Source organism: Quercus suber, unplaced genomic scaffold (genome assembly GCF_002906115.3).
Source record: "Quercus suber isolate HL8 unplaced genomic scaffold, Cork oak 2.0 scaffold_244, whole genome shotgun sequence".
In the NCBI taxonomy this organism is placed as follows: domain Eukaryota; kingdom Viridiplantae; phylum Streptophyta; class Magnoliopsida; order Fagales; family Fagaceae; genus Quercus; species Quercus suber.
This window is the reverse complement of record NW_027069701.1, coordinates 527,894-554,302: the sequence shown is the minus strand read 5'-3', so window position 1 is coordinate 554,302 and position 26,409 is coordinate 527,894. Positions and strand designations below refer to the sequence as shown.

Sequence of the window (26,409 nt, the reverse complement as noted above, 5' to 3'; positions counted from 1 at the left end):
TTCCTGGGCGAATCAACCAAACTTGCTTGCTCAATGCACTCAGCAAACTTCTCCATCCTTTGCACATTAGACATCTTCTATGAAAGTTTATCTTTTAAATTAAGAACCTAATTGAAATCTCCAACATATAGCCAATACCCCCTAATTCCATGACATTAATTGATAATGTTTTCCCACACATTCATTCATTTCGAATTTTCTAGATCTCCATACACAAAGGTGGCAAAAATTAGTGTTCCTCTTTCTTTCCTTGGTAGGAATAAATAAAACGGTAAATTCCATTAATCTCCCTAAGGTTTGGGTAAATACCACTTAAGTCCAAAACATTTCAAAATTGACCCATTAGGTCTCTAAAAGACATATTAGTCCCTAACACCCTTAACACCATTACCCATCCGTCATTTTTCTTTCCCTCACTCAGAACTCTCTCTAGTCTCTTCTCTCTGGTTCCTCTTCCTCTTTCAATCCCAGCCAAAACCGTAACAAAAAAACCCAAATCTTACCACAAAACTCAAATAATAGATGGCTCTTGCTTTTCATTTATCGCTTATAAATTCCCCACACAACAAACAATTCTCTCTTTTTCTGTGGAGGAAAATACACTGAAAGCTGAAATAAAAGGTAGAAAGGAAAAACAGAGTGCTGAGAGAGGACCCTAAAAAACAATGGCTCTCAAACTCAGTCTTTTCACCTCTCAACCTCCAAAGCTACCATCTTTTGCTCTCTAGCAAAAGTCCACTCTCAAATCTCCCAAGTTCTTCATGGCTTCCACCCTCAGCTCTGCCTCTAAGTGAGTCTCTTTTTCTTGGATTGGATCTGGGTTTTGTTTTTACATCTTATTTTTGGCTTTTAAGTGTGCAAATGATTGATATTTGAATTGTATCAAATGGGTTTTCTTCTTTTTCTTCAAAGGGTTTCTATATCTTTTTGGCTTTGGCTTTGAGCTTTGTAGTGAGATTTGGGTTTTTTTCGTTATGGCTTTGGCTAGGATTGAAAGAGGAAGAGGAACCAGAGAGAAGGGACGAGAGAGTTCTGAGCGTGGGAAAGAAAAATGATAGAGGGGGTAAAAATATTAAGGGTGTTAGGGACTAAATATGTTTTTGAGGACCTAATTGGTCAATTTTGAAATGTTTTGAAGTTGAGTGGTATTTGCCCATACCTTAGGCGAGGTTAATGAAATTTATTCTAAATAAAATTCTTATTGGCTGAAATTATCACTAGATCCTAAGAGCATTCACGGTAAGATTTTTAAAAACTAAAAAGTCAAATTTTAGGGCCCGTTTGGTAGAGCATTTTAGTAATATATTTTCAATTTTTAAACAATATTACACGTATTTTTACATATTTTTTCACTCACATGTATTTCAAAAAAATACAAACAACATTACTCAAACTTTTCTACCAAACGGGTTCTCAGCATCCCATTTCACAAAAAACACCTTACAACAAAGATGCTATTTCTATAAATTTTGGCATATGAGCTACAGCAAAGAGCAGTCCACTGTAGCTCAAATCTTGTAACAATAAATATTATTATATTCCTTAGATAAGTGGCATTGCTTTTAATGTTTGTAGAGGTAGTTTATTATTATTATTTTAATAAATTGTTTATATTGTTTTAAATGAAGCAGTAAAAAAAAAATAGAATTTTTGATGTAGAATGTATAGTAAAATAAAATGTTAAAATTGATAAAGTGACTTTTTGAAATGCTAAATATTAAAATTTTTAAAAGCTGTGAAGGGAATGCTTTAATAATTTTCATACCACACAAAAGCCTCTGCTTCGATTGATTATTGGAACTTCAAAGAAACTCAAAGCTATACACCGTACCTATTAAAATCACATCAAAATGTGCACATTTTATCCCTCGGATTCAAATCAATTCAAAGCTATGATCATGACCCTAAAACACAGGTATGTACTCACATATATATCTAGACACGTAATGTTGACATGAGTCATAGGAGAAAGTACAAAACTTGGACACCATCATCTTAACTTCACCTTCACCTTCATGCCATTTAACTTTAGCTCGACCACCGATGCCCTTTTAGACTGAATCAATCATGCATGGTCACTGGCAGTACACTAAAGTAGCAGTCACAAACCTCTGCCTCGTTGGATAGTCAAAGGTCACATAGGCAATCAGACCCAAATGCTAACGAAGTTGGACACTTGTAATTTATACATATTTGATAGTGTATTTATTATGGACATAGGCCACTGACCGAACCACATTAGAATGTTATGCCTTGTGATACTTGTAATTTGATTGTTTTATGTCCAAATGATAGATTTATAATTACGAAGAAAGTAGGTTTAAGCCATAACAATTACTTATATATATATATATATATAAAACTAACTCAATTTGTTTCCTTGTTGCAGAACCATCTCCAAAGCACAATTGGCGGCTTGAAATTGTCATTGGTATTTTTATCATTAAAAATCGTTCTAAATTTTCTGATTCTCTCTCTTGCCCTAGCATATAATGGAAAGCCTCCCTCTCTTTCTATTGGTTGGAAGAGTGCTACTATTTCATTTTTAATTTTTTTTGTTGTCTACATGACTTAATCTATTCTTCACATACAGGTATTTCGGCAGGTGGGACTGCAATTATAGTAATCATTTTTTTGATTATCTGCACCCTCAGGAGAAAACATTTATCAAGTAATGCAATTGCTTGCTGGAAGAAACATGCAAGAAAAGATCAGGATGCTGAGGAAATCATTAAAAATTATGGATCTCTAGCCCCAAAGCGATACACTTATTCATATGTGAAGAAACTTACCAACTCATTCAAAGATAAAATAGGACAAGGAGGATATGGTGCTGTATACAAAGGGAAGCTACCTAATGGGCATATCGTGGCAGTGAAAGTCCTAACCAAGTCCAAAGGTAATGGAGAAGAATTTATTAACGAGGTGGCTAGCATTAGCAGAACATCTCATGTTAATATAGTTACTCTATTGGGTTTCTGCCATGAGGGGACTAAAAGAGCTCTAATCTATGAATTCATGCCCAAAGGATCTCTTGATAAATATATATACAGTCAAGGATTGCCAGATATAAATTGCCACTTAGAATGGAATACAATACACCAAATTGCAATTGGCATTGCTCGAGGACTAGAGTACTTGCATCGCGGTTGTAGCACGAGGATTTTACATTTTGACATAAAACCTCACAATATACTTTTGGATGAAGATTTTTGTCCCAAAATATCAGATTTTGGTCTTGCTAAACTCTGCCAAAGAAAAGAGAGTATTGTGTCCATGACGGGTGTGAGAGGAACTGTAGGATATATGGCCCCAGAAGTATTTAGTCGAAATTTTGGAGGAGTTTCTCATAAGTCTGATGTCTATAGCTATGGAATGTTGGTTTTTGAAATGGTTGGAGGAAGAAAAAATTTCGATGCTGGTGTTTCTCATACCAGTGAAATATATTTTCCATACTGGATTTATAAAAAGCTTGAACTAAAAGAAAATGTTAGTATTTGTGAGGAAATGTCAGAGCAAGAAGAAGAGACAACAAAGAAGATGATGATAGTGAGTTTATGGTGCATTCAGACTAATCCTTTGGATCGGCCATCCATGGGCAAGGTAATAGAGATGTTAGAAAGTACCCTTCAATCATTGGAATTTCCACCAATGCCATTCCTGGATTCACCAAGAAGATCACCTCAAGATTCATCTAAAATGTAATCATAAAATTTTGGCCACTAGCATGTTTGCCCCTCAAAAAAACTCATTTTGGATTGAATAGGAAAAGCAATATATGCCCACCATGGCAAACTGAAATTTTATTCATTGTTTTGTCTTGGAATGTGTGTCCCCCCTAATTGTCTCAGGACTTATGAACTGCCGCATGATCTTCATTGTTTTAAGTGGAACAAATATGGAGAAATGGATCAACACAGGCAATCATGTTAAAGTTCACTTGCTAATGTCCATATGAATTTCATACATCTATATATCTAACATTTATTATTATTACTTTTCCACAATAGGTGAATAAGAAGTTACATATTCATGAGCTTAGTTATGAACCACCCTTTGTATTTTTTTATTTTTTTTCACTTATATTCATTGTCAACATTTTTTTTTTCCATTTAAAAGTGTAATCAATCCTATTGCGACTCACCATATTGCAACTCACTTATTAAGTAGTCTTAATTTTATACTTCTTAATAATTTTTTAGTTTTTTTTTATAAAATAAATTTTTAGTTGATAGATATTTTGATGAATTTATTGGTGGATTATATTATCTCTTTATAAATATTATGATTGTAAAATATCAAGATGACCAGAAATCAATAATTATATATGATTAACACAAAATTTGATATTCATTTTAAGAATAAAGAGAACATATAATCCAATGACATAATTTTCAAAATGTTAGTCTGCTAAATATTATTAAATGGTGTAGAAATTCTAGAAGAAGTCTTTGAGGAATTTGCAAGATTGAAATTTAAGAAGACATTTCAATTTAAGATAATAGGAAGTTGTGGAAGTCCATACAATAAATGAAAACCAGAAATTGGAATTTCTAATATGGTTTTGCGTTTAGCATAAATCAGACATTATTTCTTTGCAACAGCGTTTATGAAAAGCATCCTCAGATTTTGTAGTACCATGCAAAAACTGAAACACTCCTTGTCTATGGTTTTGCTACAGGATCATATTTCAGGATAAACTTTTTGAATCATATCTTTGAGACACCGTCACTAGCCAAACCGGTAGGTTGAAAGTGTTCCAACCTGAACCTTATTTGTTTTGATCCCAATTTCACCGGAACCCATCTGTTTTCTAAATCTCAGTGAAGCTGAAATTGATGAGGTCACCCCTGCTTTTTTAATTTCGGCACACATATATCAAGCTTTTAAGCTTCAAATCCAAAACAAATACAATTTTTTTTTTAGAGAACACAAGTACATTATATATACCAAACTTATTATCAAGCCTATTTGTTTTGAACAAATGGTCCTAACTCCCAATGATTTAAGTCTTAATAAGATATGAGTTTATTTGTCAAACTCATATCAAGTTTATAATCAAACCTATAAACAAGCCTAGGCTTAGCTTCTTTTTTTTTTTTTACCGAGCCCTATTGTTTGCTTGGATTTAATTAAATGAGCCTAAAACTAAGGCTTAAACTAGAGCCTTTTATAAAATTAAACCCTAATCATTTATGAACAACTTGGTTCATTTACCACTCTAGACTGGCATTCTATAAATAGAAAAGAGTAGCTCAAGCTGTACTTAAAAATGGGCACTCTGTAAAGAGAAACGAGTGAAAGAATAAAAGAATAGGAGGAATGAAAAAGTGATGAGCTGAATGTAAACAGGACTTTTCCCCCCTTTGGCCGTAGGTTTACAAACTCGGCATATCAATTGCTCCTTACACACTGCTATTTGCTGATGACATTGTGCAATTCTGATTCAGATATCTTTTCGTAATTCAATAGCCAAGGATTAATCTCTTCCTTTGCTTCATATTGGCCGGGTATTGACTATTGACTATTGACTATTGAACAAGGCTGTCAAAAATCTTTCTTAGGCTTGAATTTTACCAACAGGAGATAGGAGCACAAAGTGACAGACTCCTTGCCTCCTTTGGTGGAAGGAGAGTGAGCAAAATTTAGAAATATATCATCTTCTACGCACAATGTTGTTCTTCTAAAGCCTCTCTCTCTCTTGGTTTTTCCCCAATTTTTAATTGAAGGACAACCTTCAAAAAACAAATTATGAAACGAACAAAATATCATGTAAAAGAATATCAAATAATTTCTTTCTCAACTACCATACCAAGTAAAAAGCCTTTTTTACTCCCCAAGTAGAAAAGCAGTATTATGAAACAAACAAATATTGTAGAAAAAACTTGAAACCTAATTATTTTTCTTATTTCACAAATTAAAACGCTTTATGTAGGATTTCATGCAGGACAAAACAAAACTTCAATGCCCAAGATTCTTTAAGAGTTTCAACCCAAAGTTGATATATACATTTGAAACTTCAACCCGGAATGGATGGCGACCACTCCACCAACAAGATTTTCATACTCAACCTTCTGAAACCCTGCAGCTGCTATCATCGAGGCAAATGTCTCCTGCATTCATCAATAATGATAACATCAATAATGATAATTATAATGGAGATCCCAGCATTATCCAAATAAAAAACGTAGCAACTCTTCTCAAATTATATATTTTCGTCAAGGTACAAGTAGGTTCTGTACGTTTTACTAGGAACTATAATTCTTGAGAGCCCTAGGTCATATAGGCTTTTTTCTCAAAAATAGCTCATCATCAGAAATTATTTTTTACACATAAGAACAAAAAACGCTCAGGCACAATGCATATGTAGGTACCTCTATTTTTGCTCCTATATAAAATACCACCATGCAATGATATGTGAACCAATACAGTCAAGATAGCTTAAGCTTTAGTTTTTAGTTTTTGGTTTTTGTGTACAGCTTTTTAAAACCTCACTTTTTTTCATTTTTTTTTTCACTTTTTCAAATTTTTTCAAGGTACAAATATACTTTAGTACACTTTCAGCAAACAACTTAATAAGTTGTTCCCAAACGGACTCTAAGTAGCATTACCAAGTCAGGTTACTGCAAGCATGCATTTGGCTCCAAGCAAGTGCTAGAAGCAACCGTGAAGGTGCATATAATACTCCCAAATTTATCTAAATATTCTTAGTCAATAAATTTCCTCCCATTACTAAACAGTAGAAGATTCCATTTGGGGTAAAAAAAGGATTCTAATTTAACTTGCTGCTAAGTGATAATAAGGTTGGGTTTGGATAGCGTTTGGCGTTTAAACAATGGGTCTCGTGCACTGTTCAGGAGACTCACAAACCTTTTTTTTAAGCAAAACTTTCATTAAAAATGGGTCTTATGGCACTATTCACACATTTAAAAATTATTTTGCTACAGTGTTTTCAATTTTCAGTAATAAGCGATATTCAAACACACCTTAAGTCAGAAATTGGGCTAGAACTTATAAGCTAGGAAGCATCGACACGGCTGGGAGAGTGCTGCACTAGAGTTCGACGCAGGGTGTGGCCACTGATGTGGTTGCCCGCGCATCAGTATCAGAATCGAGTCATATCGGTCGAATTGGATCGTATTGGCAAGCGGCCGATACTGACCGAAATAGGCCAAAATCAGCCTTGAATTATGCCGGAACAACCAAAATCTGCTTTGAATGAGGTCCAAACATCCTAAATCTGTCTTTCCTCAATTTTATTTTGAATATTTGTTGCTTCTTTTGTGTTTTCTTTTTTGTTTTGTGTTTTGTTTTGTGTTTCTTGCCTTTGAAAATATATTTGAAATGAAAAGGATAACATATAGAAAATATATAGAAGAGGATGTTTGCATGCTTTCCCAGCAGTGAAATATATTTGTTATCATTTGTTGTTTGCATGCTTTCCCAGAATGTTGTTTTGCATGCTTTCAAAGGATGTTGTTTGCATGCTTTCCCATAATAAAAATATTTTTTTGCCTTTGAAATATATAGAAAATATAAATAAAAATATTTTTAATAATTTTTTAATTGTCGCACCCCACCGCACCCACACCCAATTTTTTCAAAAATTGCCAAGTCCCACACCCGCTCCCGAATCCGGAAACGCACCCGTGCTTCATAGCTTATAAGATAATCTCATCAATGACTTCAAACAATCTTCCTTGAATTCCACATTCGTTTTCTCTGTAGCATTAAATTCATCTTCTCCTCTTGGAGGGTACAAGATGTCAATGCTAGCAACCCACTTTATTCAATTTTTTTTCCAACACCTCTTTGATTTTTACTCGCAGTATTATGAATTGTACACTCACACAGAGCCACTTTGAGTTAGTTGAAAGAACAGGATTCAGGGAAATAAATAATCCAATATTAAAAAAAAAAATAAAAAAAAAATAAAAAACCCTATGTTTTTTGGCTTATAGTTGCTACCTAGCACCCAATGCATAGACAGCCCTATTTGTATTGGTACCACTAAATTTCAATCAAACTGTAAACAGTGGATAGTGGAATATAGTATAAGACAGCATAACCTGGGAGGGAAAACAGCGAATACTCTCAACTAAGTACTGATATGAATTTCGATCACCTGCAACTAGCTCTCCCACAGTTGGAATGACAAAAAATGAGTAACAATCATACCTGCATGAGCAGTACTAAATTAAGGCAAAAGTGCAAAATAGCAAACAAAATATAAAAGAGAGATAGAGAGAGGGGGGAAAAAAACTAGGTTCCAGTAAGGACTGGATCTATCATCCACAAAACTGTAGTTGAGAAAAAAAAAAAAAAAAAAAAAAAAAAAAAAAAAAAAAAGGAGTGAAAAAAGCTGCAAAAGAGTAATGACAAACTTGTTCTTCATAAAACATGAACATAATTTTCTCCAATGTGCGATATCTTCTTTTTTTTTTTGGCTGAATAAATATACTCCAATGTGAGATATCTGTCATAAAAAAACGGAATGGCACTAATCTTTGTTCTTCATATGAACTAGTAAACATGTTATTGGGAGTTTGGAACATGAAAACCCAACAAGGCAAGTTTAAGGATGTTAGCAATTTAAGTTGGCCGCTGGAAAAATCCATGAAAATCTCCAAGGATCCTGGTCAGGTTGATTTCAAGATTATCAAAATTTCATGACAGCAGGATAACCTTAAGGGATAAGTTCATTGAATTTAAGATAAAGGCTCATGTGACAAACTCCTACACAATTGTGTTAGTGCTTGCACAATGATGTTGATGATAAATAATTTTTCCATTTCGTTTTTCCCAAGTGGTGTGATGTTGATACTAATGAGAACTAAATACAAGTTTTAGAATAGCTACTAATAAAGTTTATCAGATACAAGTTTTGTAATCAGTAAAAGATGTGACGCAGGACAACCAGAACAAAAACTAAACAATAGAAAAATAAAGGGATATGACCTAGGAGTCAGCACCTAGGTCTTGCTTGGAGTCAGCACCAGGCGGGGAAACCACTAGGAGTCAGCACCTAGGGTAGACCTGGAGTCAGCACCAAACCAAAGAAAGACCAAATGACCATTTTTTTCATTCATCAAGATATCAACTATCTCCTCAAGGAGTACAATAAGTTGTTTATAAAGGATTGCTAAACCTTAGTTCTAATTGGCTAGGAAACCCTAATTGCCTTATTACAAAAATAACCTTACTTCTAAATTAAAATACTAAAAGCCCAATAACTAAAAGCCCAATAAACTAATAGGACCTAAAACATAAAAATACAATGGGCTTGCAAACATAAATAATACTAAATAATAATCTTCTTGTGTCTCCCGCATCATTCTCCTCTGGTTGGAGAAAACTCGACCTCGAGTTCTAAAGTGTTGAAGGATTAGGATGCTGACAAGTAACACTTACTTCAAATCTAGAATCACCTTAGGGAGCACAGGGAAAAGAAAAATCTTGAATTCCACCACATCAAACTTATTTGAAATAACAAAATCAATGTGTGGAATCAATATAATCTCGTCTTGAACCTTATGAACCATAGGAAGCACTGTAGTTTTAACCTCTTCGACTTCACCAAGATGTAGATCTTCAAGGACTGTGGAGGGTTGATCAGAAGCACATTCAACAACTTCAACTTTCACATCATGTGCACCCTCTAATGTAATACTCTATTTAGGCACCATCTCTTCACCTTGCTACTCTTCAATAGATTCGTTTCCTTGCACGCATGTTAAAGCAACATTTGTTGAGGCATGTACGTCTTTGTCAACATTAGGCTTTAGTGTTGCTGGAGGATTCTCAACGACCAAGATATCATCATCAATGTTGTCTTCTATTGGGGCAGCAAGAAGTTCATTGTGATCTAGTGTCCGTGGTTTCCCAATTGAATCGGATTGAGTCTTTTTGTATTGAGCAATCCTGTCTTGAATATCTTTCATGAGCTTTACAGTTAAGTCTGTTACTCCCCTGTTAGATAATTCCTTGGTAGATTGTTCAAAAGTGCGCTGAGGACATGAAATAGGATGAGTATGAGGATTCATCGTATTTGCTTCAACTTGAAAAGTACCACACTGAGATTGGGGTAGATATTTAGCTCGATAGTATGGTGACAAATACTCATCACAAAGCTTTTCTTTCATATCTTCCCACACACTGATGGCAGGTTCATAATCCACATAGCGGAAATATTCAAGCTTCTCCCAAAACCTTTGTGCGTGACCTCTTAACTTCAACTTGGCATACCTAACATTTTTATTATCTGCCCAATTTGCTTGCTCAAAGAATTGCTCCATCCCATTTATCCAGTTGACAAAATCCCGTGGATAAGTATCATCACCATCAAAATAAGGCGCGTCAGATATTACCATGATTCTCTAAAATCATGCTTCAACAAATAGCTGCTGTGATTTTCTCCTTGTCAGTGGCCAACTTGCTGCACTACAGTCAGAGGCTTGGCTCCTCAAGTGAGTGGGTCTGGTTGCACAAAATAGATCTGCGATAAGCAACTTAAGGGCCCAACACATGCACTAGGCTGGCAGCAGAACACGTTACCTTTTTTCCTTCCTTTTGACTTTTCTTTTCTTTTTTTTCTTTTTTTTTTTAAATGAAAAAAATAACAAAATACAGTACTCGGACTTAAAACTTGAAAGAAACTACAGACTTAGAAAGACACTATAGAAACTAAAGAAACAAGCTACAGACTCAAAATTGGAAAACAATTTCTCTGCGATGGACTTGACTGGTGCTAGGGATTGACAACTAGTGGCGGTGCAACGACGGGGAAGACAGCGGCGGCACGAAGCATGGGGAGTGGCGACTGCTGTCTCGGGCCTTGGCATCGAAGTGGGTCGGTGTCCTCAACGGCGGTGGTCAAGTGTGATAATGGGTTTGGCAGCTGGTGGCTGTTAGGTTTTGAGGCGGTGGCTGTTGATTTGTGGGTTCTGGCGGCTGGTGGCTGATGGGCTTGCATTGGTTGCCTCAAAAAAAAAAAAAAAAAAAAAAAAAAATGAGTGAAAAAAGCTGCAAAAGAGTAATGACAAACTTGTTCTTCATAAAACATGAACATAATTTTCTCCAATGTGCGATATCTTATTTTTTTTTGGCTGAATAAATATACTCCAATGTGAGATATCTGTCATAAAAAAAGGGAATGGCACTAATCTTTGTTCTTCATATGAACTAGTAAACTTGTTATTGGGAGTGTGGAACGTGAAAACCCAACAAGGCAAGTTTAAGGATGTTAGCAATTTAAGTTGGCCGCTGGAAAAATCCATGAAAATCTCCAAGGATCCTGGTCAGGTTGATTTCAAGATTATCAGAATTTCATGACAGCAGGATAACCTTAAGGGATAAGTTCATTGAATTTAAGATAAAGGCTCATGTGACAAACTCCTACACAATTGTGTTAGTGCTTGCACAATGATGTTGATGATAAATAATTTTTCCATTTCGTTTTTCCCAAGTGGTGTGATGTTGATACTAATGAGAACTAAATACAAGTTTTAGAATAGCTACTAATAAAGTTTATCAGATACAAGTTTTGTAATCAGTAAAAGATGTTTATCAGATACTCACAATTCCTTAAATACAGGAACTTCCACATGGCTCAATTCAAGGCATAGGAATCTTCCTCCCCGTTTGAGTACCCTGATAAATAAAGTAAAAAAAAAAGCCAGCATACCAAATAAATACCAGAACAATGAGCTTCCTTTATAGCAGTGTGTTTGGTTGAGCTTATTTTCATTGGCTTATTTTGTTTAAAAAGTAAGCTGAGCAAGTGCAGCTGTAACCAAAAAAAGTGAAGCTTTAAAAAATTTTACATAAGTTGGCAGAGACATAAGCTGACATTTTAAGCTAAAACAAACATAACCTTCACACTTTTGTTGAAATATGCCATTTAATCTTAGTTCTGATGCAGGAAAAAATGTCTACTTAGCTTCATACATCATTACATATTTCAATCACTTTTCATAGCAATCACAAATTTCCTTCTGATATTAGGGTCTGATTCTTGCTCTCTACCTCAGTTTTGCTATGCATATTGATTATTTAGGTATAAGAAAACATTCGTAGAAGATCAGCTCCAATGACAAGTGACAATTATCTGATCTAGCCTGTGCTTTTCCCTCCTCTTTTTTTATTTTTATTTTTTATCTGATAATAACATGTGTTTTTCTTTAATATAATCCAAAGAGCATATGTCCAAACATTAGTTTCTTTACCAAGTTAAACTGCACTGCACAGTTCACACTTCAGACCTGTTAATTGAGTAAGTAACAAGCAATCTCACTTGAGCTTAGCATACGACACACAAATGATTGAAAAATAATAATAATTAAATGATGGTAATTTCATCTCTTAATCCATAATAAGACAAGCACTTTAACACCAATGAGCTTTAGCTCAAACGGCACCTTCCTTTGTAAGAGCAAGGTGAGCGTGAGCCGTATTCAAAACCCATTAGGTGCATGTGTAACTCATCAATCAAAAACGAAAATAAGATAGGCACTTTAATAAGTTTATATTAATATAAAAATCAAGAACATAATCAATCCCTATGAGATAATTTAAAGTCATGACTCATGATGAATATCAAAAAGCAAATAAAGGGAATTAAACCTTATTTAAATTAGATTATAAACCAGTTTGACATGATGAAACATTATGGTGTATCCATACTATATATTACAGGCAGTCATGGTCAACAACCATGCTAAGGTGTAAGCTTACCTGTAAGCTTCAGCAAGAACTTTCTCTATGTGTGTAACATTCCTAATCCCAAATGCAATTGTGTAACCATCCAATGAATTATCTTTGAATTTCAAGGCTTCGGCATCCCCCTCCACCCATATTAGGGATTTGTCTTCACCAAGACCTAAAAGTTTAGGAGAAAATGTTCATTCCTAAATAGCAATGCAATATTTCTGATACAAATTTCATATGCAGCCCTCTGCATATAACACATAATTTGTCTAATGTTAGTTTACTAACTCATTTTATTTTACCTCTCTCCATGGCTCGCTTTTTACCAACATTTAACATGTTTGGGTTGATGTCGCATACAAATATCTGAGTTTCTTTGTGTAAATTATCTTCAAGAACATCTTGTGTTGCTCTGCGTTTGACGCTGTTTAAGGTTTCCAGGATCCGGAAAGCTACATCCCCTGCAAAACTTCAAATTCAAGATGAACAAATTTTATTCATTATAAGAATTTAAGACAATAAATCTGGATTGCACAGTAGAAAATAAAATTCATTTTTGTACAAGAAAAGGATTCTTATATGGTAGCAATTTTCATGATATAGTTTTCCTGCAAAAAAGTAAATCAAGTGTATGTTTGGTTTGTGCGTTTTGCGTCCACGTCTGGACGCAAACGTGTTTCAGCCTCTTTTTTTTTTTTTTTTTTATTCTTTCTCAGCTGTGCCGTGATTGTTGACTTTGGTACCAAACTTATTGCACACCTCAGCAACTTGTCAGCACTTTAATCAACTTTTCAGCATTTAAAAATTATTTTAATCAACTTTTCAGTTCCTTTTACACAATCTTTTAGCAACTTTTCAGTCATAGGACCCACAAATCTCATTTTTTTAAAATTTTTTCATTAAAAAGGGTCCCATGATACTATTCACACATTTAAAAATTATTTTGCTACAGTTTTTTTTCAGTTTTCAGTTTTCAGTTTTCAACTGTATCCAAACAGATCCCAAATTTACAAAGATTATATCCAGAGCACAGAAATTGAACAGCCTTTGGACCTTTCAAAAAGACAAACTTTCTTCTACAATGTAACTTCAACTGCTCTAAAATGAAGCATTTGTGGCCACAGATTATTAAAGTTTTTTGCTTGGCAACCTGGATGGATGGTATGATTATAAATGTCGCAATCTAAGGAAAAGCAAAGTTAAAATTAGGGCTCCATGTAATTGCTTATATAGCACAGTTTGACCTAGAAAACACTTGATGTGAGACTTAGCACACACGCACATACTTATCCATTCCAATCCACAATCTAGACTATCACCATAAAGAATAAAAGCATTGGGAGTATGAAGTCTCCAACAAATTGCAGTTGGATAAGGAGGAAAACTATGAAGTTGAGAAATAAGGCAATACTCTAGGCAAACACGCGTGACTGGGGACAATACACCAGCTATTTCCGATATGACATTGGAAAATAATTTATAGAAGGTCCTGCTATTCACAACCTAAGTAGCAACATAGAAGGAATGGGTAACTCCTTCCTGGTGTTGTTTATGATGAAGCTCTTTAGGTTTGGCACATAACTGAAAGTAGCGTTACCATTGAAGTGATGAAACCTGTTTGATTTGAAAAATGGTGATGGGAAATCCTCGATCAAAAACGCTTAGCAGAGCATACAAGAGAAACCTCTTCAAGTTCCTAGGAATGCATGGCTCGGATAGGGTTAGGAATACCAAGACAAAGTTTTATACAATGATCCACTCTAAAAGGTGAATGCAGAAACAAGATTTGGTAATGGAAAATGGGATAAGGAATAACTCTCTCTCATCAAAGACTTAGCAAAACATATGTGCTGGATGTGGGTTATGGTGTACTGATATGTTTATGAAATGGATACTGCAGAAACAGGGGCTTTCTTGATGCTTGAAAAATTGATGTTAAGTATAAGCTGCAAAGTTGGCGGGACACAGAGCTATCAGATGAAAGACTATAGCTTTCTAGGAAAAAAAAAAAAAAAAAAAAAAAAATTGAGGGAAATTATGTACAAGTGAGGCAGATTCAAGTTAAGTTTATTTATTAAGTTTTGAGTAGTGCTACAATTTTGTTGGCTGGGTCTTCCTTGTTGATGTTTTTGGTTTTCTTCTTTCCTTTTCAATCAAATACTTTTTAATGTTTAACAACAATTTTTTCTTGAATAACTGTCTCAGTGTCAGAACTATTCCAATTGTCAACTGTTCCTATTTTTCATCCAAAAACTGACCCCAAAAGAAAATGGCAAAAATATCCCTTGCTCCAAATTCCTCCTCTCCCTTCTCAACCTTGACCTAATTCAAGAGGTCAATAAGTTGAGCTTTTGAGTCAACCCAACAAGGTCTTGGCTGTGAACTTCATGCTCCAAATACAGATCCTATCAGACAAAACTTTAATCGTGGTTGAAAAGGCTCTCCAGTTGGCCAAGTAACTGAATTTTGAATTTGTTACTTCTTTTGCAAATGGTGATGCCAATGGATTTGGTCACAAGCTTTTGGATGGATTGTCTTAGAGAGGGAAAAGGGAAGAAGGCTGAAAAGGGAAGGTGGGATTTGGAACAAGGGTACTAACATATATTATTATTTTCTATCAATTTGTATGGAAAATGTGATTTTGTAATTTTGTGTAGATTTAGTGTCAATTTCTAAAAGAGAGGGAGGCAAAGTGAAAATCCACCAAACCATAAAGAGGTAATTTGTAACTGACCATTACTCTCTCTCTCTCTAAGTCTAAGGTTTCCCTCTCATTATTTTCGTTATTGTTGCCTTCTTTTTCCAGCACTTCTAGTGTTCTCCAGACTTTCATCCCACGCATAAACAAATCTTAGATATAATCATTGCACATGTTATGCTGACCTGTACCACCAGCAACATCAAGATGCTTCATTCCAGGAAATGGATTCAATTTGGAGACCAGTCTGAAATTTTGACAAGAAAAGATGCAACAGCATGATGGCAAGAGCAATAGATTGTGAATACAAAATGAAGACATGCTTGCACTATCGAGGTGTTACTTACAGATCCTATCAGACAAAACTTTAATCGTGGTTGAAAAGGCTCTCCAGTTGGCCAAGTAACTGAATTTTGAATTTGTTACTTCTTTTGCAAATGGTGATGCCAATGGATTTGGTCACAAGCTTTTGGATGGATTGTCTTAGAGAGGGAAAAGGGAAGAAGGCTGAAAAGGGAAGGTGGGATTTGGAACAAGGGTACTAACATATATTATTATTTTCTATCAATTTGTATGGAAAATGTGATTTTGTAATTTTGTGTAGATTTAGTGTCAATTTCTAAAAGAGAGGGAGGCAAAGTGAAAATCCACCAAATCATAAAGAGGTAATTTGTAACTGACCATTACTCTATCTCTCTCTAAGTCTAAGGTTTCCCTCTCATTATTTACGTTATTGTTGCCTTCTTTTTCCAGCACTTCTAGTGTTCTCCAGACTTTCATCCCACTCATAAACAAATCTTAGATATAATCATTGCACATGTTATGCTGACCTGTCCCACCAGCAACATCAAGATGCTTCATTCCAGGAAATGGATTCAATTTGGAGACCAGTCTGAAATTTTGACAAGAAAAGATGCAACAGCATGATGGCAAGAGCAATAGATTGTGAATACAAAATGAAGACATGCTTGCACTATCGAGGTGTTACTTGTCCTTCCATAATCTATGTAATCCAACACTCATGATATCATTCATGAGATCATAACTTGAAGCAACACTGCTGAAGACATTACCAACCAAGCGACTTTTTTCTTCTTCATGTACTTCTTTAAATCCTGAAAAGATGCAATGAATAAATGACTAATGAATTTTACTACTGGATACCTACAATTATTCTTTCTGAATTCTGCTAGCATTTAAATCATATAGTCTTAAGAAATGTTTATTTACTTCTTAATGGTATTCTAAAATATATCGTTTTTCTCCAATCCGTTTATAATAAATAATGGATTTGTATTAAAAGAGAAACCAGGTACACCAGGGGTGTACAAGAAAAACAGTACATCAAACGCTAAAATTACAAAGATCAAGCATTTCTAAAAAAATAGAAGAAGGAAAAATATTAAAGGACAAACTCCACTCCAGCAAGGTGTGAAAAAGGAGAGATTTAAGATCCGAAGTAGACTGTATACACAAACACATTATAATAAAAAGATTAATAACCTATGTCTGGAGGTTGCCTCAAGAGTAAAACATGTGGCATAATGCCTTTACATTTCACCAAAAAAGAAAGAAACAATAAAAAAAATATTTTGGAAAATGTGATGAAAAATTGGTTAACAACTAGGGCATTAAACAAGCTAAGCCAAGCTGAATTCAAAAATTAAAAGTTCAAGATTTTTTAGTTAATTTTATTTTGAACATGAACAGAGATTGAGCTTATCACCAAAATAGATTACATGTTCAAGCTTGATTCATTATCTTGTCAAACAAGCCCAAGCTTGTTCATGAGTTACTTGATTAACTTTTTTTCTTTTTCAATATATAGTAACACTACAAGTAAAACTTTTTACTCCACAAATTTATACTAATAATTTTTTTTTTTGGTAAGTAGTAGTATTTAAAAATATTATTTGAAATCTTTTGAACTTATTTACAAATGTACACAATTCAATCTCAAGTGTTGCTGAGTATATTTTTATACATGTATACATATAAACATATAATATTGAATATACTTAAAAATTAAATCAAGCCTCATATTCATGATCTTGTTCACAAACACATTATTATGTTTAAGCTCGTCTTGTTTTAATAGTCAAGCCTAGATTAGGCTTGAGCTTGGTTCATTTGTTGAATAAATGATCATAAATAAGATGTAATCTAAGCCAAACCCGAGTTGTTCATAAACAGTTCAGTTCATTTACAGTCTTATTAACAACCACACACTCACATACATTACTAATCAAAAGATTAATGCCCCATGACAAACTCAAGAGTAAAAAATGCACCATTAAATGTCTTTATATTTCACAACAAAAAAATTGAAAGAACCTTTTTGGAAAAAAAAAAAACTAACAAACAAATATTTTGGCAAATGTTAAAAAGAATGGACACACGTTAATAATCAAAAGACTAATGTCCCGTGTCTTGGTGGGTGCCTCAAGAGTAGAACATGTGGCATTATGTTTTACATTTCACTCCAAAAAAAAAAAAAGTTTTGAAGAATTAGTTAACAACCAATAAATCTGAATGGCTCCATATAGATAATCTGTAATCTTAATTGAAGACTAATCTTCTGCTTTTAAGTCTCATTTTTTTCATTCCAAGTTCTAGTCAACAAAGGCATTTAACAATAAAAAGTTCAAATAAAAATGTTAGTTCCAACAGTAAAACAATTTTCTCAGCATTGGAAGGAAGTATTCAAGAATAAGGTCACCTCGCTATTCTGAAAAAATCTGTTTCATTTAGGGAAAAGAGAATATGTGATCCATATATCTATTTTCTGAATAGAACAATCAGACACACACACCACATGAAAATATGTGAGAGAGAGAAGAGAGAGAGAGAGAGAGAGGACAAACCAAAGCTGGTGGCATGTGAATGCAGTAGAGAAGTAGAAGAGAACCTGGGCAACAGTTTACTCCCTAATTTCCTGGTCACCGTTCTCAAGGCCATGGCTGTTAACCACTTAACCTGAGAAAAAGAAAACAGATGAAGAAGAGTCGCATTGCAATCAGATGTGCATTCAGATATGAAAACAACAATTTTTTTTTCTCCTGATTTTTCCATTTATGCATTCAATAAGAGCACGTAATTGAAGTATTAAGACTTAACAAAATTACTGAGGATGTTGTTTGACTGCTCTAAACTAAATATATTAAACGCAGATAAAAGCATTTGTTTGGTTGGTGCAAAATATATTATGTAGTCTGTCATTCCTGTTTCATGTGAACGTCAAAATCAGCAAAATGAACTCATATAAACATAAAATAGCCATATGCACCAAACAAAAGAAAAGCTTGACTCACTGAGCAAACCAATAAAAACATAAATAATTAGTAGTAAGAGAACGTGCATATAGAAAAAATAATGATAATAATAACAAAAAGCCCATTATGCCTAGTAAAATATTATTATGTTAAAAAAAAAATAAAAAAATAAAAACCATTAGAAGAAAGCAATTAACATTGCAAAATGTACAGTTTTACCAGCTAAGGTGAGACTTAAAGACTTAAAACCAGGTTCTAGCAGCCTATTGATTTGGAGGCTATGGATCACAAATTCAAAGCATCTATGAATTCCATCTCAAGTTTGACATACATATAATTTTTTTGATAGTTCAAAAGTTACAATAGGAGAGGAGGGGATTTGAACCACGGATATCTCCATTGAAAACATCAAGAGATGTGTTAATTGGGCTACAAGACTTTTGGCAAGTTTAACCTACATATAATTATAATTACAAATCATGTGAAAGAAATTATTTCACACAATTAATATTTGTGCATGAATGTGGTTCACCCCACACCTTTTAAAATGGAACATTTATGGATTTAAAAAAAAAAATGATATTTAGGGATCTATGAGATCAAGACACCATAGGAATACCAAGCTTTAGGTTGTTTACATCCAAAAAATGAGAAAAGTAAAGGGGGGGAGGGGGTGAGTTGCGTTTGGCAGCATTGAATATGTGAAGCTAGAGTTCAAATGCAAAATCCACAATATCATATATTCAATTAGGTAAATGCATTTCGAATTCCAAGGTTAGACTGCAACTTAATAATTTCAATGTACCATTATAATGCCAAAATAATAGAATCGCCTTTTGCCCCCTGAATTCCATGCTCCAAAATATGCTAAAAACTCATTTTTCTCCCTTCTCTTATAGGTAAGTTACACACACACACTCATTGAATTTTGTACCCACGATCTCACCCTCCACCTATTCTCGTTGTGATGCCCCAGATTGATTGGATATTGATTGAGTGTGTGTTGTGTGGGTAAGGTATGTGATGAGATCCACGTCGATTATATTTACAAAAGCAAAGAACTTCAATTGTAAATAGAGTCATGGCTAGCGCTATTCCTTGGTTGTTACACTTGTATCACGGAAGCGACCTTTGAGCCTTAAGCCATAGCTCATTGGCATGCTAATAACTCTATATTCACTGTTCAGGACATTCAATTCAAATATAAAAATTTTCACTTTTCATATTAAAACATTAGAACTAATATTTAATATAAAGAATGCATAGAACAAGTACAGTTCAAAATGATCTTTTGGCAAATAGCCATAGAAATAGTGGCTTATTTCCACGTGGCACAATGCTGCGCCTCAAACTCTCAATGATAAGGGAAGAAGGCTGAAAAGGGAAGGTGGGATTTGGAACAAGGGTACTAACATATATTATTATTTTCTATCAATTTGTATGGAAAATGTGATTTTGTAATTTTGTGTAGATTTAGTGTCAATTTCTAAAAGAGAGGGAGGCAAAGTGAAAATCCACCAAACCATAAAGAGGTAATTTGTAACTGACCATTACTCTCTCTCTCTCTAAGTCTAAGGTTTCCCTCTCATTATTTTCGTTATTGTTGCCTTCTTTTTCCAGCACTTCTAGTGTTCTCCAGACTTTCATCCCACGCATAAACAAATCTTAGATATAATCATTGCACATGTTATGCTGACCTGTACCACCAGCAACATCAAGATGCTTCATTCCAGGAAATGGATTCAATTTGGAGACCAGTCTGAAATTTTGACAAGAAAAGATGCAACAGCATGATGGCAAGAGCAATAGATTGTGAATACAAAATGAAGACATGCTTGCACTATCGAGGTGTTACCTGTCCTTCCATAATCTATGTAATCCAACACTCATGATATCATTCATGAGATCATAACTAGAAGCAACACTGCTGAAGACATTACCAACCAAGCGACTTTTTTCTTCTTCATGTACTTCTTTAAATCCTGAAAAGATGCAACGAATAAATGACTAATGAATTTTACTACTGGATACCTACAATTATTCTTTCTGAATTCTGCTAGCATTTAAATCATATAGTCTTAAGGAATGTTTATTTACTTCTTAATGTTATTCTAAAATATATCATTTTTCTCCAATCCGTTTATAATAAATAACGGATTTGTATTAAAAGAGAAACCAGGTACACCAGGGGTGTACATGAAAAACAGTACATCAAACACTAAAATTACAGAGATCAAGCATTTCTAAAAAAATAGAACAAGGAAAAATATTAAAGGACAAACTCCACTCCAGCAAGGTGTGAAAAAGGAGAGATTTAAGATCCGAAGTAGACTGTATACACAAACACATTATAATAAAAAGATTAATAACCTATATCTTGAGGTTGCCTCAAGAGTAAAACATGCGGCATAATGCCTTCACATTTCACCAAAAAAGAAAGAAACAATAAAAAAAATATTTTGGAAAATGTGATGAAAAATTGGTTAACAACTAGGGCATTAAACAAGCTAAGCCAAGCTGAATTCAAAAATTAAAAGCTCAAGATTTTTTAGTTAATTTTATTTTGAACATGAACAGAGCTTGAGCTTATCACCAAAATAGATTACATGTTCAAGCTTGATTCATTATCTTGTCAAACAAGCTCAAGCTTGTTCATGAGTTACTTGATTAACTTTTTTTTCTTTTTCAATATATAGTAACACTACAAATAAAACTTTTTACTCCACAAATTTATACTAATAATTTTTTTTTGGGTGAGTAGTAGTATTTAGTTAAAACACACACACAGGCGCACACGCGCGTGTGCGCGCACACACACACACACATATATATATACACGATGATGAACAAAAATTTAAAATTATATTAACAACAAAATTTTAATTGAAATTATATTATTTCACTAATTAGGTAGAATGATTTTCGTTTATGATCATATAAAAATTATACTTGCCAACCTTGTATTGTTAAAATTATATATAATTTTTACTACAAGATGGTTTATATCATCAATAAATTAAAAATATTATTTGAAATCTTTTGAACTTATTTACAAATGTACACAATTCAATCTCAAGTGTTGCTGAGTATATTTTTATACATGTATACATATAAACATATAATATTATATATACTTAAAAATTAAATCAAGCTTCATATTCATGAGCTTGTTCACAAACACGTTATTATGTTTAAGCTCGTCTTGTTTTAATAGTCAAGCCTAGATTAGGCTTGAGCTTGGTTCATTTGTTGAATAAATGATCATAAATAAGATGTAATCTAAGCCAAACCCGAGTTGTTCATAAACAGTTCAGTTCATTTATAGTCTTATTAACAACCACACACTCGCATACATTACTAATCAAAAGATTAATGCCCCATGACAAAATCAAGAGTAAAAAATGCACCATTAAATGTCTTTATATTTCACAACAAAAAAATTGAAAGAACCTTTTTGAAAAAAAAAAAAAAAAAAAAAAAACTAACTAACAAACAATATTTTGGCAAATGTTAAAAGAATGGACACGCGTTAATAATCAAAAGACTAATGTCCCATGTCTTGGTGGGTGCCTCAAGAGTAAAACATGTGGCATTATGTTTTACATTTCACTCAAAAAAAAAAAAGTTATGAAGAATTAGTTAACAACCAATAAATCTGAATGGCTCTTATAGATAATCTGTAATCTTAATTGAAGACTAATCTTCTGCTTTTAAGTCTCATTGTTTTCATTCCAAGTTCTAGTCAACAAAGGCATTTAACAATAAAAAGTTCAAATAAAAATGTTAGTTCCAACAGTAAAACAATTTTCTCAGCATTGGAAGGAAGTATTCAAGAATAAGGTCACCTCACTATTCTGAAAAAATCCGTATCATTGAGGGAAAAGAGAATATGTGATCCATATATCTATTTTCTGAATAGAACACTCAGACACACACACCACATGAAAATATGTGTGAGAGAGAGAGAGAGAGAGAGAGAGAGAGAGAAGGACAAACCAAAGCTGGTGGCATGTGAATGCAGTAGAGAAGTAGAAGAGAACCTGGGCAACAGTTTACTCCCTAATTTCCTGGTCACCGTTCTCAAGGCCATGGCTATTAACCACTTAACCTGAGAAAAAGAAAACAGATGAAGAAGAGTCACATTGCAATCAGATGTGCATTCAGATATTAAACAACAAATTTTTTTTCTCCTGATTTTTCCATTTATGCATTCAATAAGAGCACGTAATCGAAGTATTAAGACTTAACAAAATTACTGAGGATGTTGTTTGACTGCTCTAAACTAAATATATTAAACGCAGATAAAAGCATTTGTTTGGTTGGTGCAAAATATATTATGTAGTCTGTCATTCCTGTTTCATGTGAACGTCAAAATCAGCAAAATGAACTCATATAAACATAAAATAGCCATATGCACCAAACAAAAGAAAAGCTTGACTCACTGAGCAAACATAAAAAAACATAAATAATTAGTAGTAAGAGAACGTTCATATAGAAAAAATAATGATAATAATAACAAAAAGCCCATTATGCCTAGTAAAATATTATTATGTTTAAAAAAAAAAAAACCATTAGAAGAAAGCAATTAACATTGCAAAATGTACAGTTTTACCAGCTAAGGTGAGACTTAAAGACTTAAAACCAGGTTCTAGCAGCCTATTGATTTGGAGGCTATGGATCACAAATTCAAAGCATCTATGAATTCCATCTCAAGTTTGACATACATATAATTTTTTTGATAGTTCAAAAGTTACAATAGGAGAGGAGGGGATTTGAACCACGGATATCTCCATTGAAAACATCAAGAGATGTGTTAATTGGGCTACAAGACTTTTGGCAAGTTTAACCTACATATAATTATAATTACAAATCATGTGAAAGAAATTATTTCACACAATTAATATTTGTGCATGAATGTGGTTCACCCCACACCTTTTAAAATGGAACATTTATGGATTTAAAAAAAAAAATGATATTTAGGGATCTATGAGATCAAGACACCATAGGAATACCAAGCTTTAGGTTGTTTACATCCAAAAAATGAGAAAAGTAAAGGGGGGGAGGGGGTGAGTTGCGTTTGGCAGCATTGAATATGTGAAGCTAGAGTTCAAATGCAAAATCCACAATATCATATATTCAATTAGGTAAATGCATTTCGAATTCCAAGGTTAGACTGCAACTTAATAATTTCAATGTACCATTATAATGCCAAAATAATAGAATCGCCTTTTGCCCCCTGAATTCCATGCTCCAAAATATGCTAAAAACTCATTTTTCTCCCTTCTCTTATAGGTAAGTTACACACACACACTCATTGAATTTTGTACCCACGATCTCACCCTCCACCTATTCTCGTTGTGATGCCCCAGATTGATTGGATATTGATTGAGTGTGTGTTGTGTGGGTAAGGTATGTGATGAGATCCACGTCGATTATATTTACAAAAGCAAAGAACTTCAATTGTAAATAGAGTCATGGCTAGCGCTATTCCTTGGTTGTTACACTTGTATCACGGAAGCGACCTTTGAGCCTTAAGCCATAGCTCATTGGCATGCTAATAACTCTATATTCACTGTTCAGGACATTCAATTCAAATATAAAAATTTTCACTTTTCATATTAAAACATTAGAACTAATATTTAATATAAAGAATGCATAGAACAAGTACAGTTCAAAATGATCTTTTGGCAAATAGCCATAGAAATAGTGGCTTATTTCCACGTGGCACAATGCTGCGCCTCAAACTCTCAATGAACATATATAAATGTCAAAAGTTCTACAATTACAAATGAACCAAGCGGTGCAAAAAAAATTATCAAATTAGAAAACTAAGCAACAAACCACAAATACTGTTATCGAACCAGTAAATGACAAAGTGAAGGAGTGAAATTGGAGTCGAAAATCAGAGGCAAATGAAAGGTCAAAGGAGTTGTAAAGTAAATCCTACCTTGAGCAATTTAAGGAATGAATGTTGTTGTGGTGGCCGAGGGCGAGACGAGAAGTGTTTGGCTTTGGTGACGATGATGATGGAGTTTCGGTGAATAGTGAACACGAAGAAAAGAGAGTAAGAGAGGAGCGAGGGGTTTGGCGCCTCGCTGCCGATTCGATTATATTGGGGTTCAATGTTTTTTTATATTTTATAAATTACAATCTCTAATTTTCTTTTTCAATTCATTAAATTACTTTTTTTTTCCCCATTTCAATCCTTTTAACTTTCATTCATTTCTAATACCATAATTTCTCCTCCACTTCCGGCCAATGTGAACAGTAAAGTCCACCAAAATGACTAAATTGAAAACATATTAAAAAAAAATAATTAATTAATTAAATTGAAAAAATAAATAAATTAAATGACTAAATTGAAACAACATTTTCGACACATTTCCCTTGACTATAAGGCCCTTGGCAGAGTGTGTACACATTTTAAATATTTGTATATATATACTTAAAATATTTTTATAAATATAATAAGATTTGGATTTATGGTATTAGAGATGACAAATTCTCCTCACTCTATCTTGACACGTCTCATCTCGCTTTGCCGTGCAAAAATAGTAGGGTGGGAATAAGGCAATATTTTTTCCTCGCATTCTAGAGTGGGGTAAGGATGACTTTAGCCTTTGTATTACTAAGTAGTTTTATGCATAAATATTCAATTTTTTTGTTTTATGGTGATAGTTTATTTATAAATACTTCGGATAATATTATTCAATCTTTATTAAAAATTATTTTGATTTGATATAATAAATATAAATATAATTTTAGATATATTATATTAATGAAACATGTTTAAAAAATTGTAATAGGTTGGAGGCAGAGTATGACAAATTAACATGAAGTAAAGTTCTATAGGGCATGGTGGGGTAGGGCAAGGCAATTTGCCTCACCATGCAAAGCCTTGGCCTTGCTCCACTCCAATACCATCCTTATATGGTATTGTCAAAACATTAATCGATTTTTGGTATGTGCATAATTTATACTTAAGTCTCTAATGCAACAATGCGATACTTTATTAGTAAAATTGATTATAATTTATTTGTAATACATTATGCACCTTTTTAAAAAAATTTAAAATGAAAAATATTTATTAATTCAATAAATAATTGTGTACAATGTGTTGAGTGCATTTTGGATTTTTTTTTTCTTGCTATTTACTTAATTACATTTTTTATTTGGACTAAGTTTTGCACTACTAGTTTAGAGGAATTTCCCCCAATCCACTATGTGTTGATTTATAAGATTATTAATGTGTATTATTTAAGCAAGTCACATGATACATTAAAAAAGTCATTTGACTAAAGTTACATATAGATAATTTTTTCAACTGTCACAAAGTGGGTTGGAAGAAAATAACTATAATAAAAATTATCCTTATAAACTAGGATCGGTCCCTCTTTTGTCATGTTATTAGCACTTCAGCCTCTGCCCTAAAAACGCTACCAGCCTGTTGAAAAGCTTAGAGCATTCTCATCAGGTGTGCCAAATGCCAAATATTTAGCATTTGGCACACCAAACACCAAAAAACTCTTCTCATGAGGTGTTCTATATTCTATAAATTTTGACACACATAAACAGTACCGTTCCATTTTTGGAACGGTACGGACAGATGTGTTATAAAAAAAATACTTTTTTATTCTATTTCTCTCTCTTCATTTATGACTCTTTCTTCTCTCTCTTTCTTTATCTTCTTTCTTTCTTTCTTTTCTCCGCCTCACTTCATCTTCTTAGTTCACT

The 26,409-nt window shown here is 33.5% G+C and overlaps 2 protein-coding genes across 4 annotated transcripts; one reads left to right on the top strand and one right to left on the bottom strand.

Annotated features, from left to right (window-relative positions):
* Window positions 1–1,898: 1,898 nt before the first annotated feature.
* On the top strand, window positions 1,899–3,715 carry LOC112037838 (PR5-like receptor kinase). Its single transcript, XM_065780722.1, has 2 exons — window positions 1,899–1,915; window positions 2,655–3,715. The coding sequence occupies exons 1-2, from the start codon at window positions 1,899–1,901 to the stop codon at window positions 3,703–3,705; spliced, it is 1,068 nt and encodes a 355-aa protein (XP_065636794.1). The 3' UTR covers window positions 3,706–3,715.
* Window positions 3,716–5,783: 2,068 nt separating this feature from the next.
* LOC112037850 (2-methoxy-6-polyprenyl-1,4-benzoquinol methylase, mitochondrial) lies at window positions 5,784–24,866 on the bottom strand. 3 transcript variants are annotated; one of them, XM_065780733.1, is made up of 9 exons: window positions 24,623–24,866; window positions 18,268–18,379; window positions 16,392–16,518; window positions 16,234–16,295; window positions 13,008–13,166; window positions 12,733–12,877; window positions 11,578–11,649; window positions 8,070–8,178; window positions 5,784–6,113 (listed from the first exon to the last, which is right to left on the bottom strand). In XM_065780733.1, the coding sequence occupies exons 2-9, from the start codon at window positions 18,359–18,361 to the stop codon at window positions 5,988–5,990; spliced, it is 894 nt and encodes a 297-aa protein (XP_065636805.1). In that variant the 5' UTR covers window positions 18,362–18,379; window positions 24,623–24,866; the 3' UTR covers window positions 5,784–5,987. The 3 variants fall into 3 exon arrangements, with proteins under 3 accessions (XP_065636805.1, XP_065636807.1, XP_065636806.1); XM_065780735.1 differs by lacking the exons at window positions 16,234–16,295; window positions 16,392–16,518; window positions 18,268–18,379 and adding exons at window positions 20,373–20,434; window positions 20,531–20,657; window positions 22,672–22,783 and having other exon boundaries at window positions 24,623–24,862; XM_065780734.1 differs by lacking the exons at window positions 16,234–16,295; window positions 16,392–16,518; window positions 18,268–18,379; window positions 24,623–24,866 and adding an exon at window positions 15,589–15,725.
* Window positions 24,867–26,409: the final 1,543 nt, after the last annotated feature.

Excerpts from the sequence above, each read along its gene's own strand:
- LOC112037850 (XM_065780733.1), bottom strand. The coding sequence starts at position 18,361 with ATGGCCTTGAGAACGGTGACCAGGAAATTAGGGAGTAAACTGTTGCCC. Across the intron at positions 16,296-16,391 it reads CATAGATTATGGAAGGACAA|ACTGGTCTCCAAATTGAATC; the intron begins GTAACACCTCGA and ends TCAAAATTTCAG. Across the intron at positions 12,878-13,007 it reads AAAGCGAGCCATGGAGAGAG|GTCTTGGTGAAGACAAATCC; the intron begins GTAAAATAAAAT and ends CTAAACTTTTAG.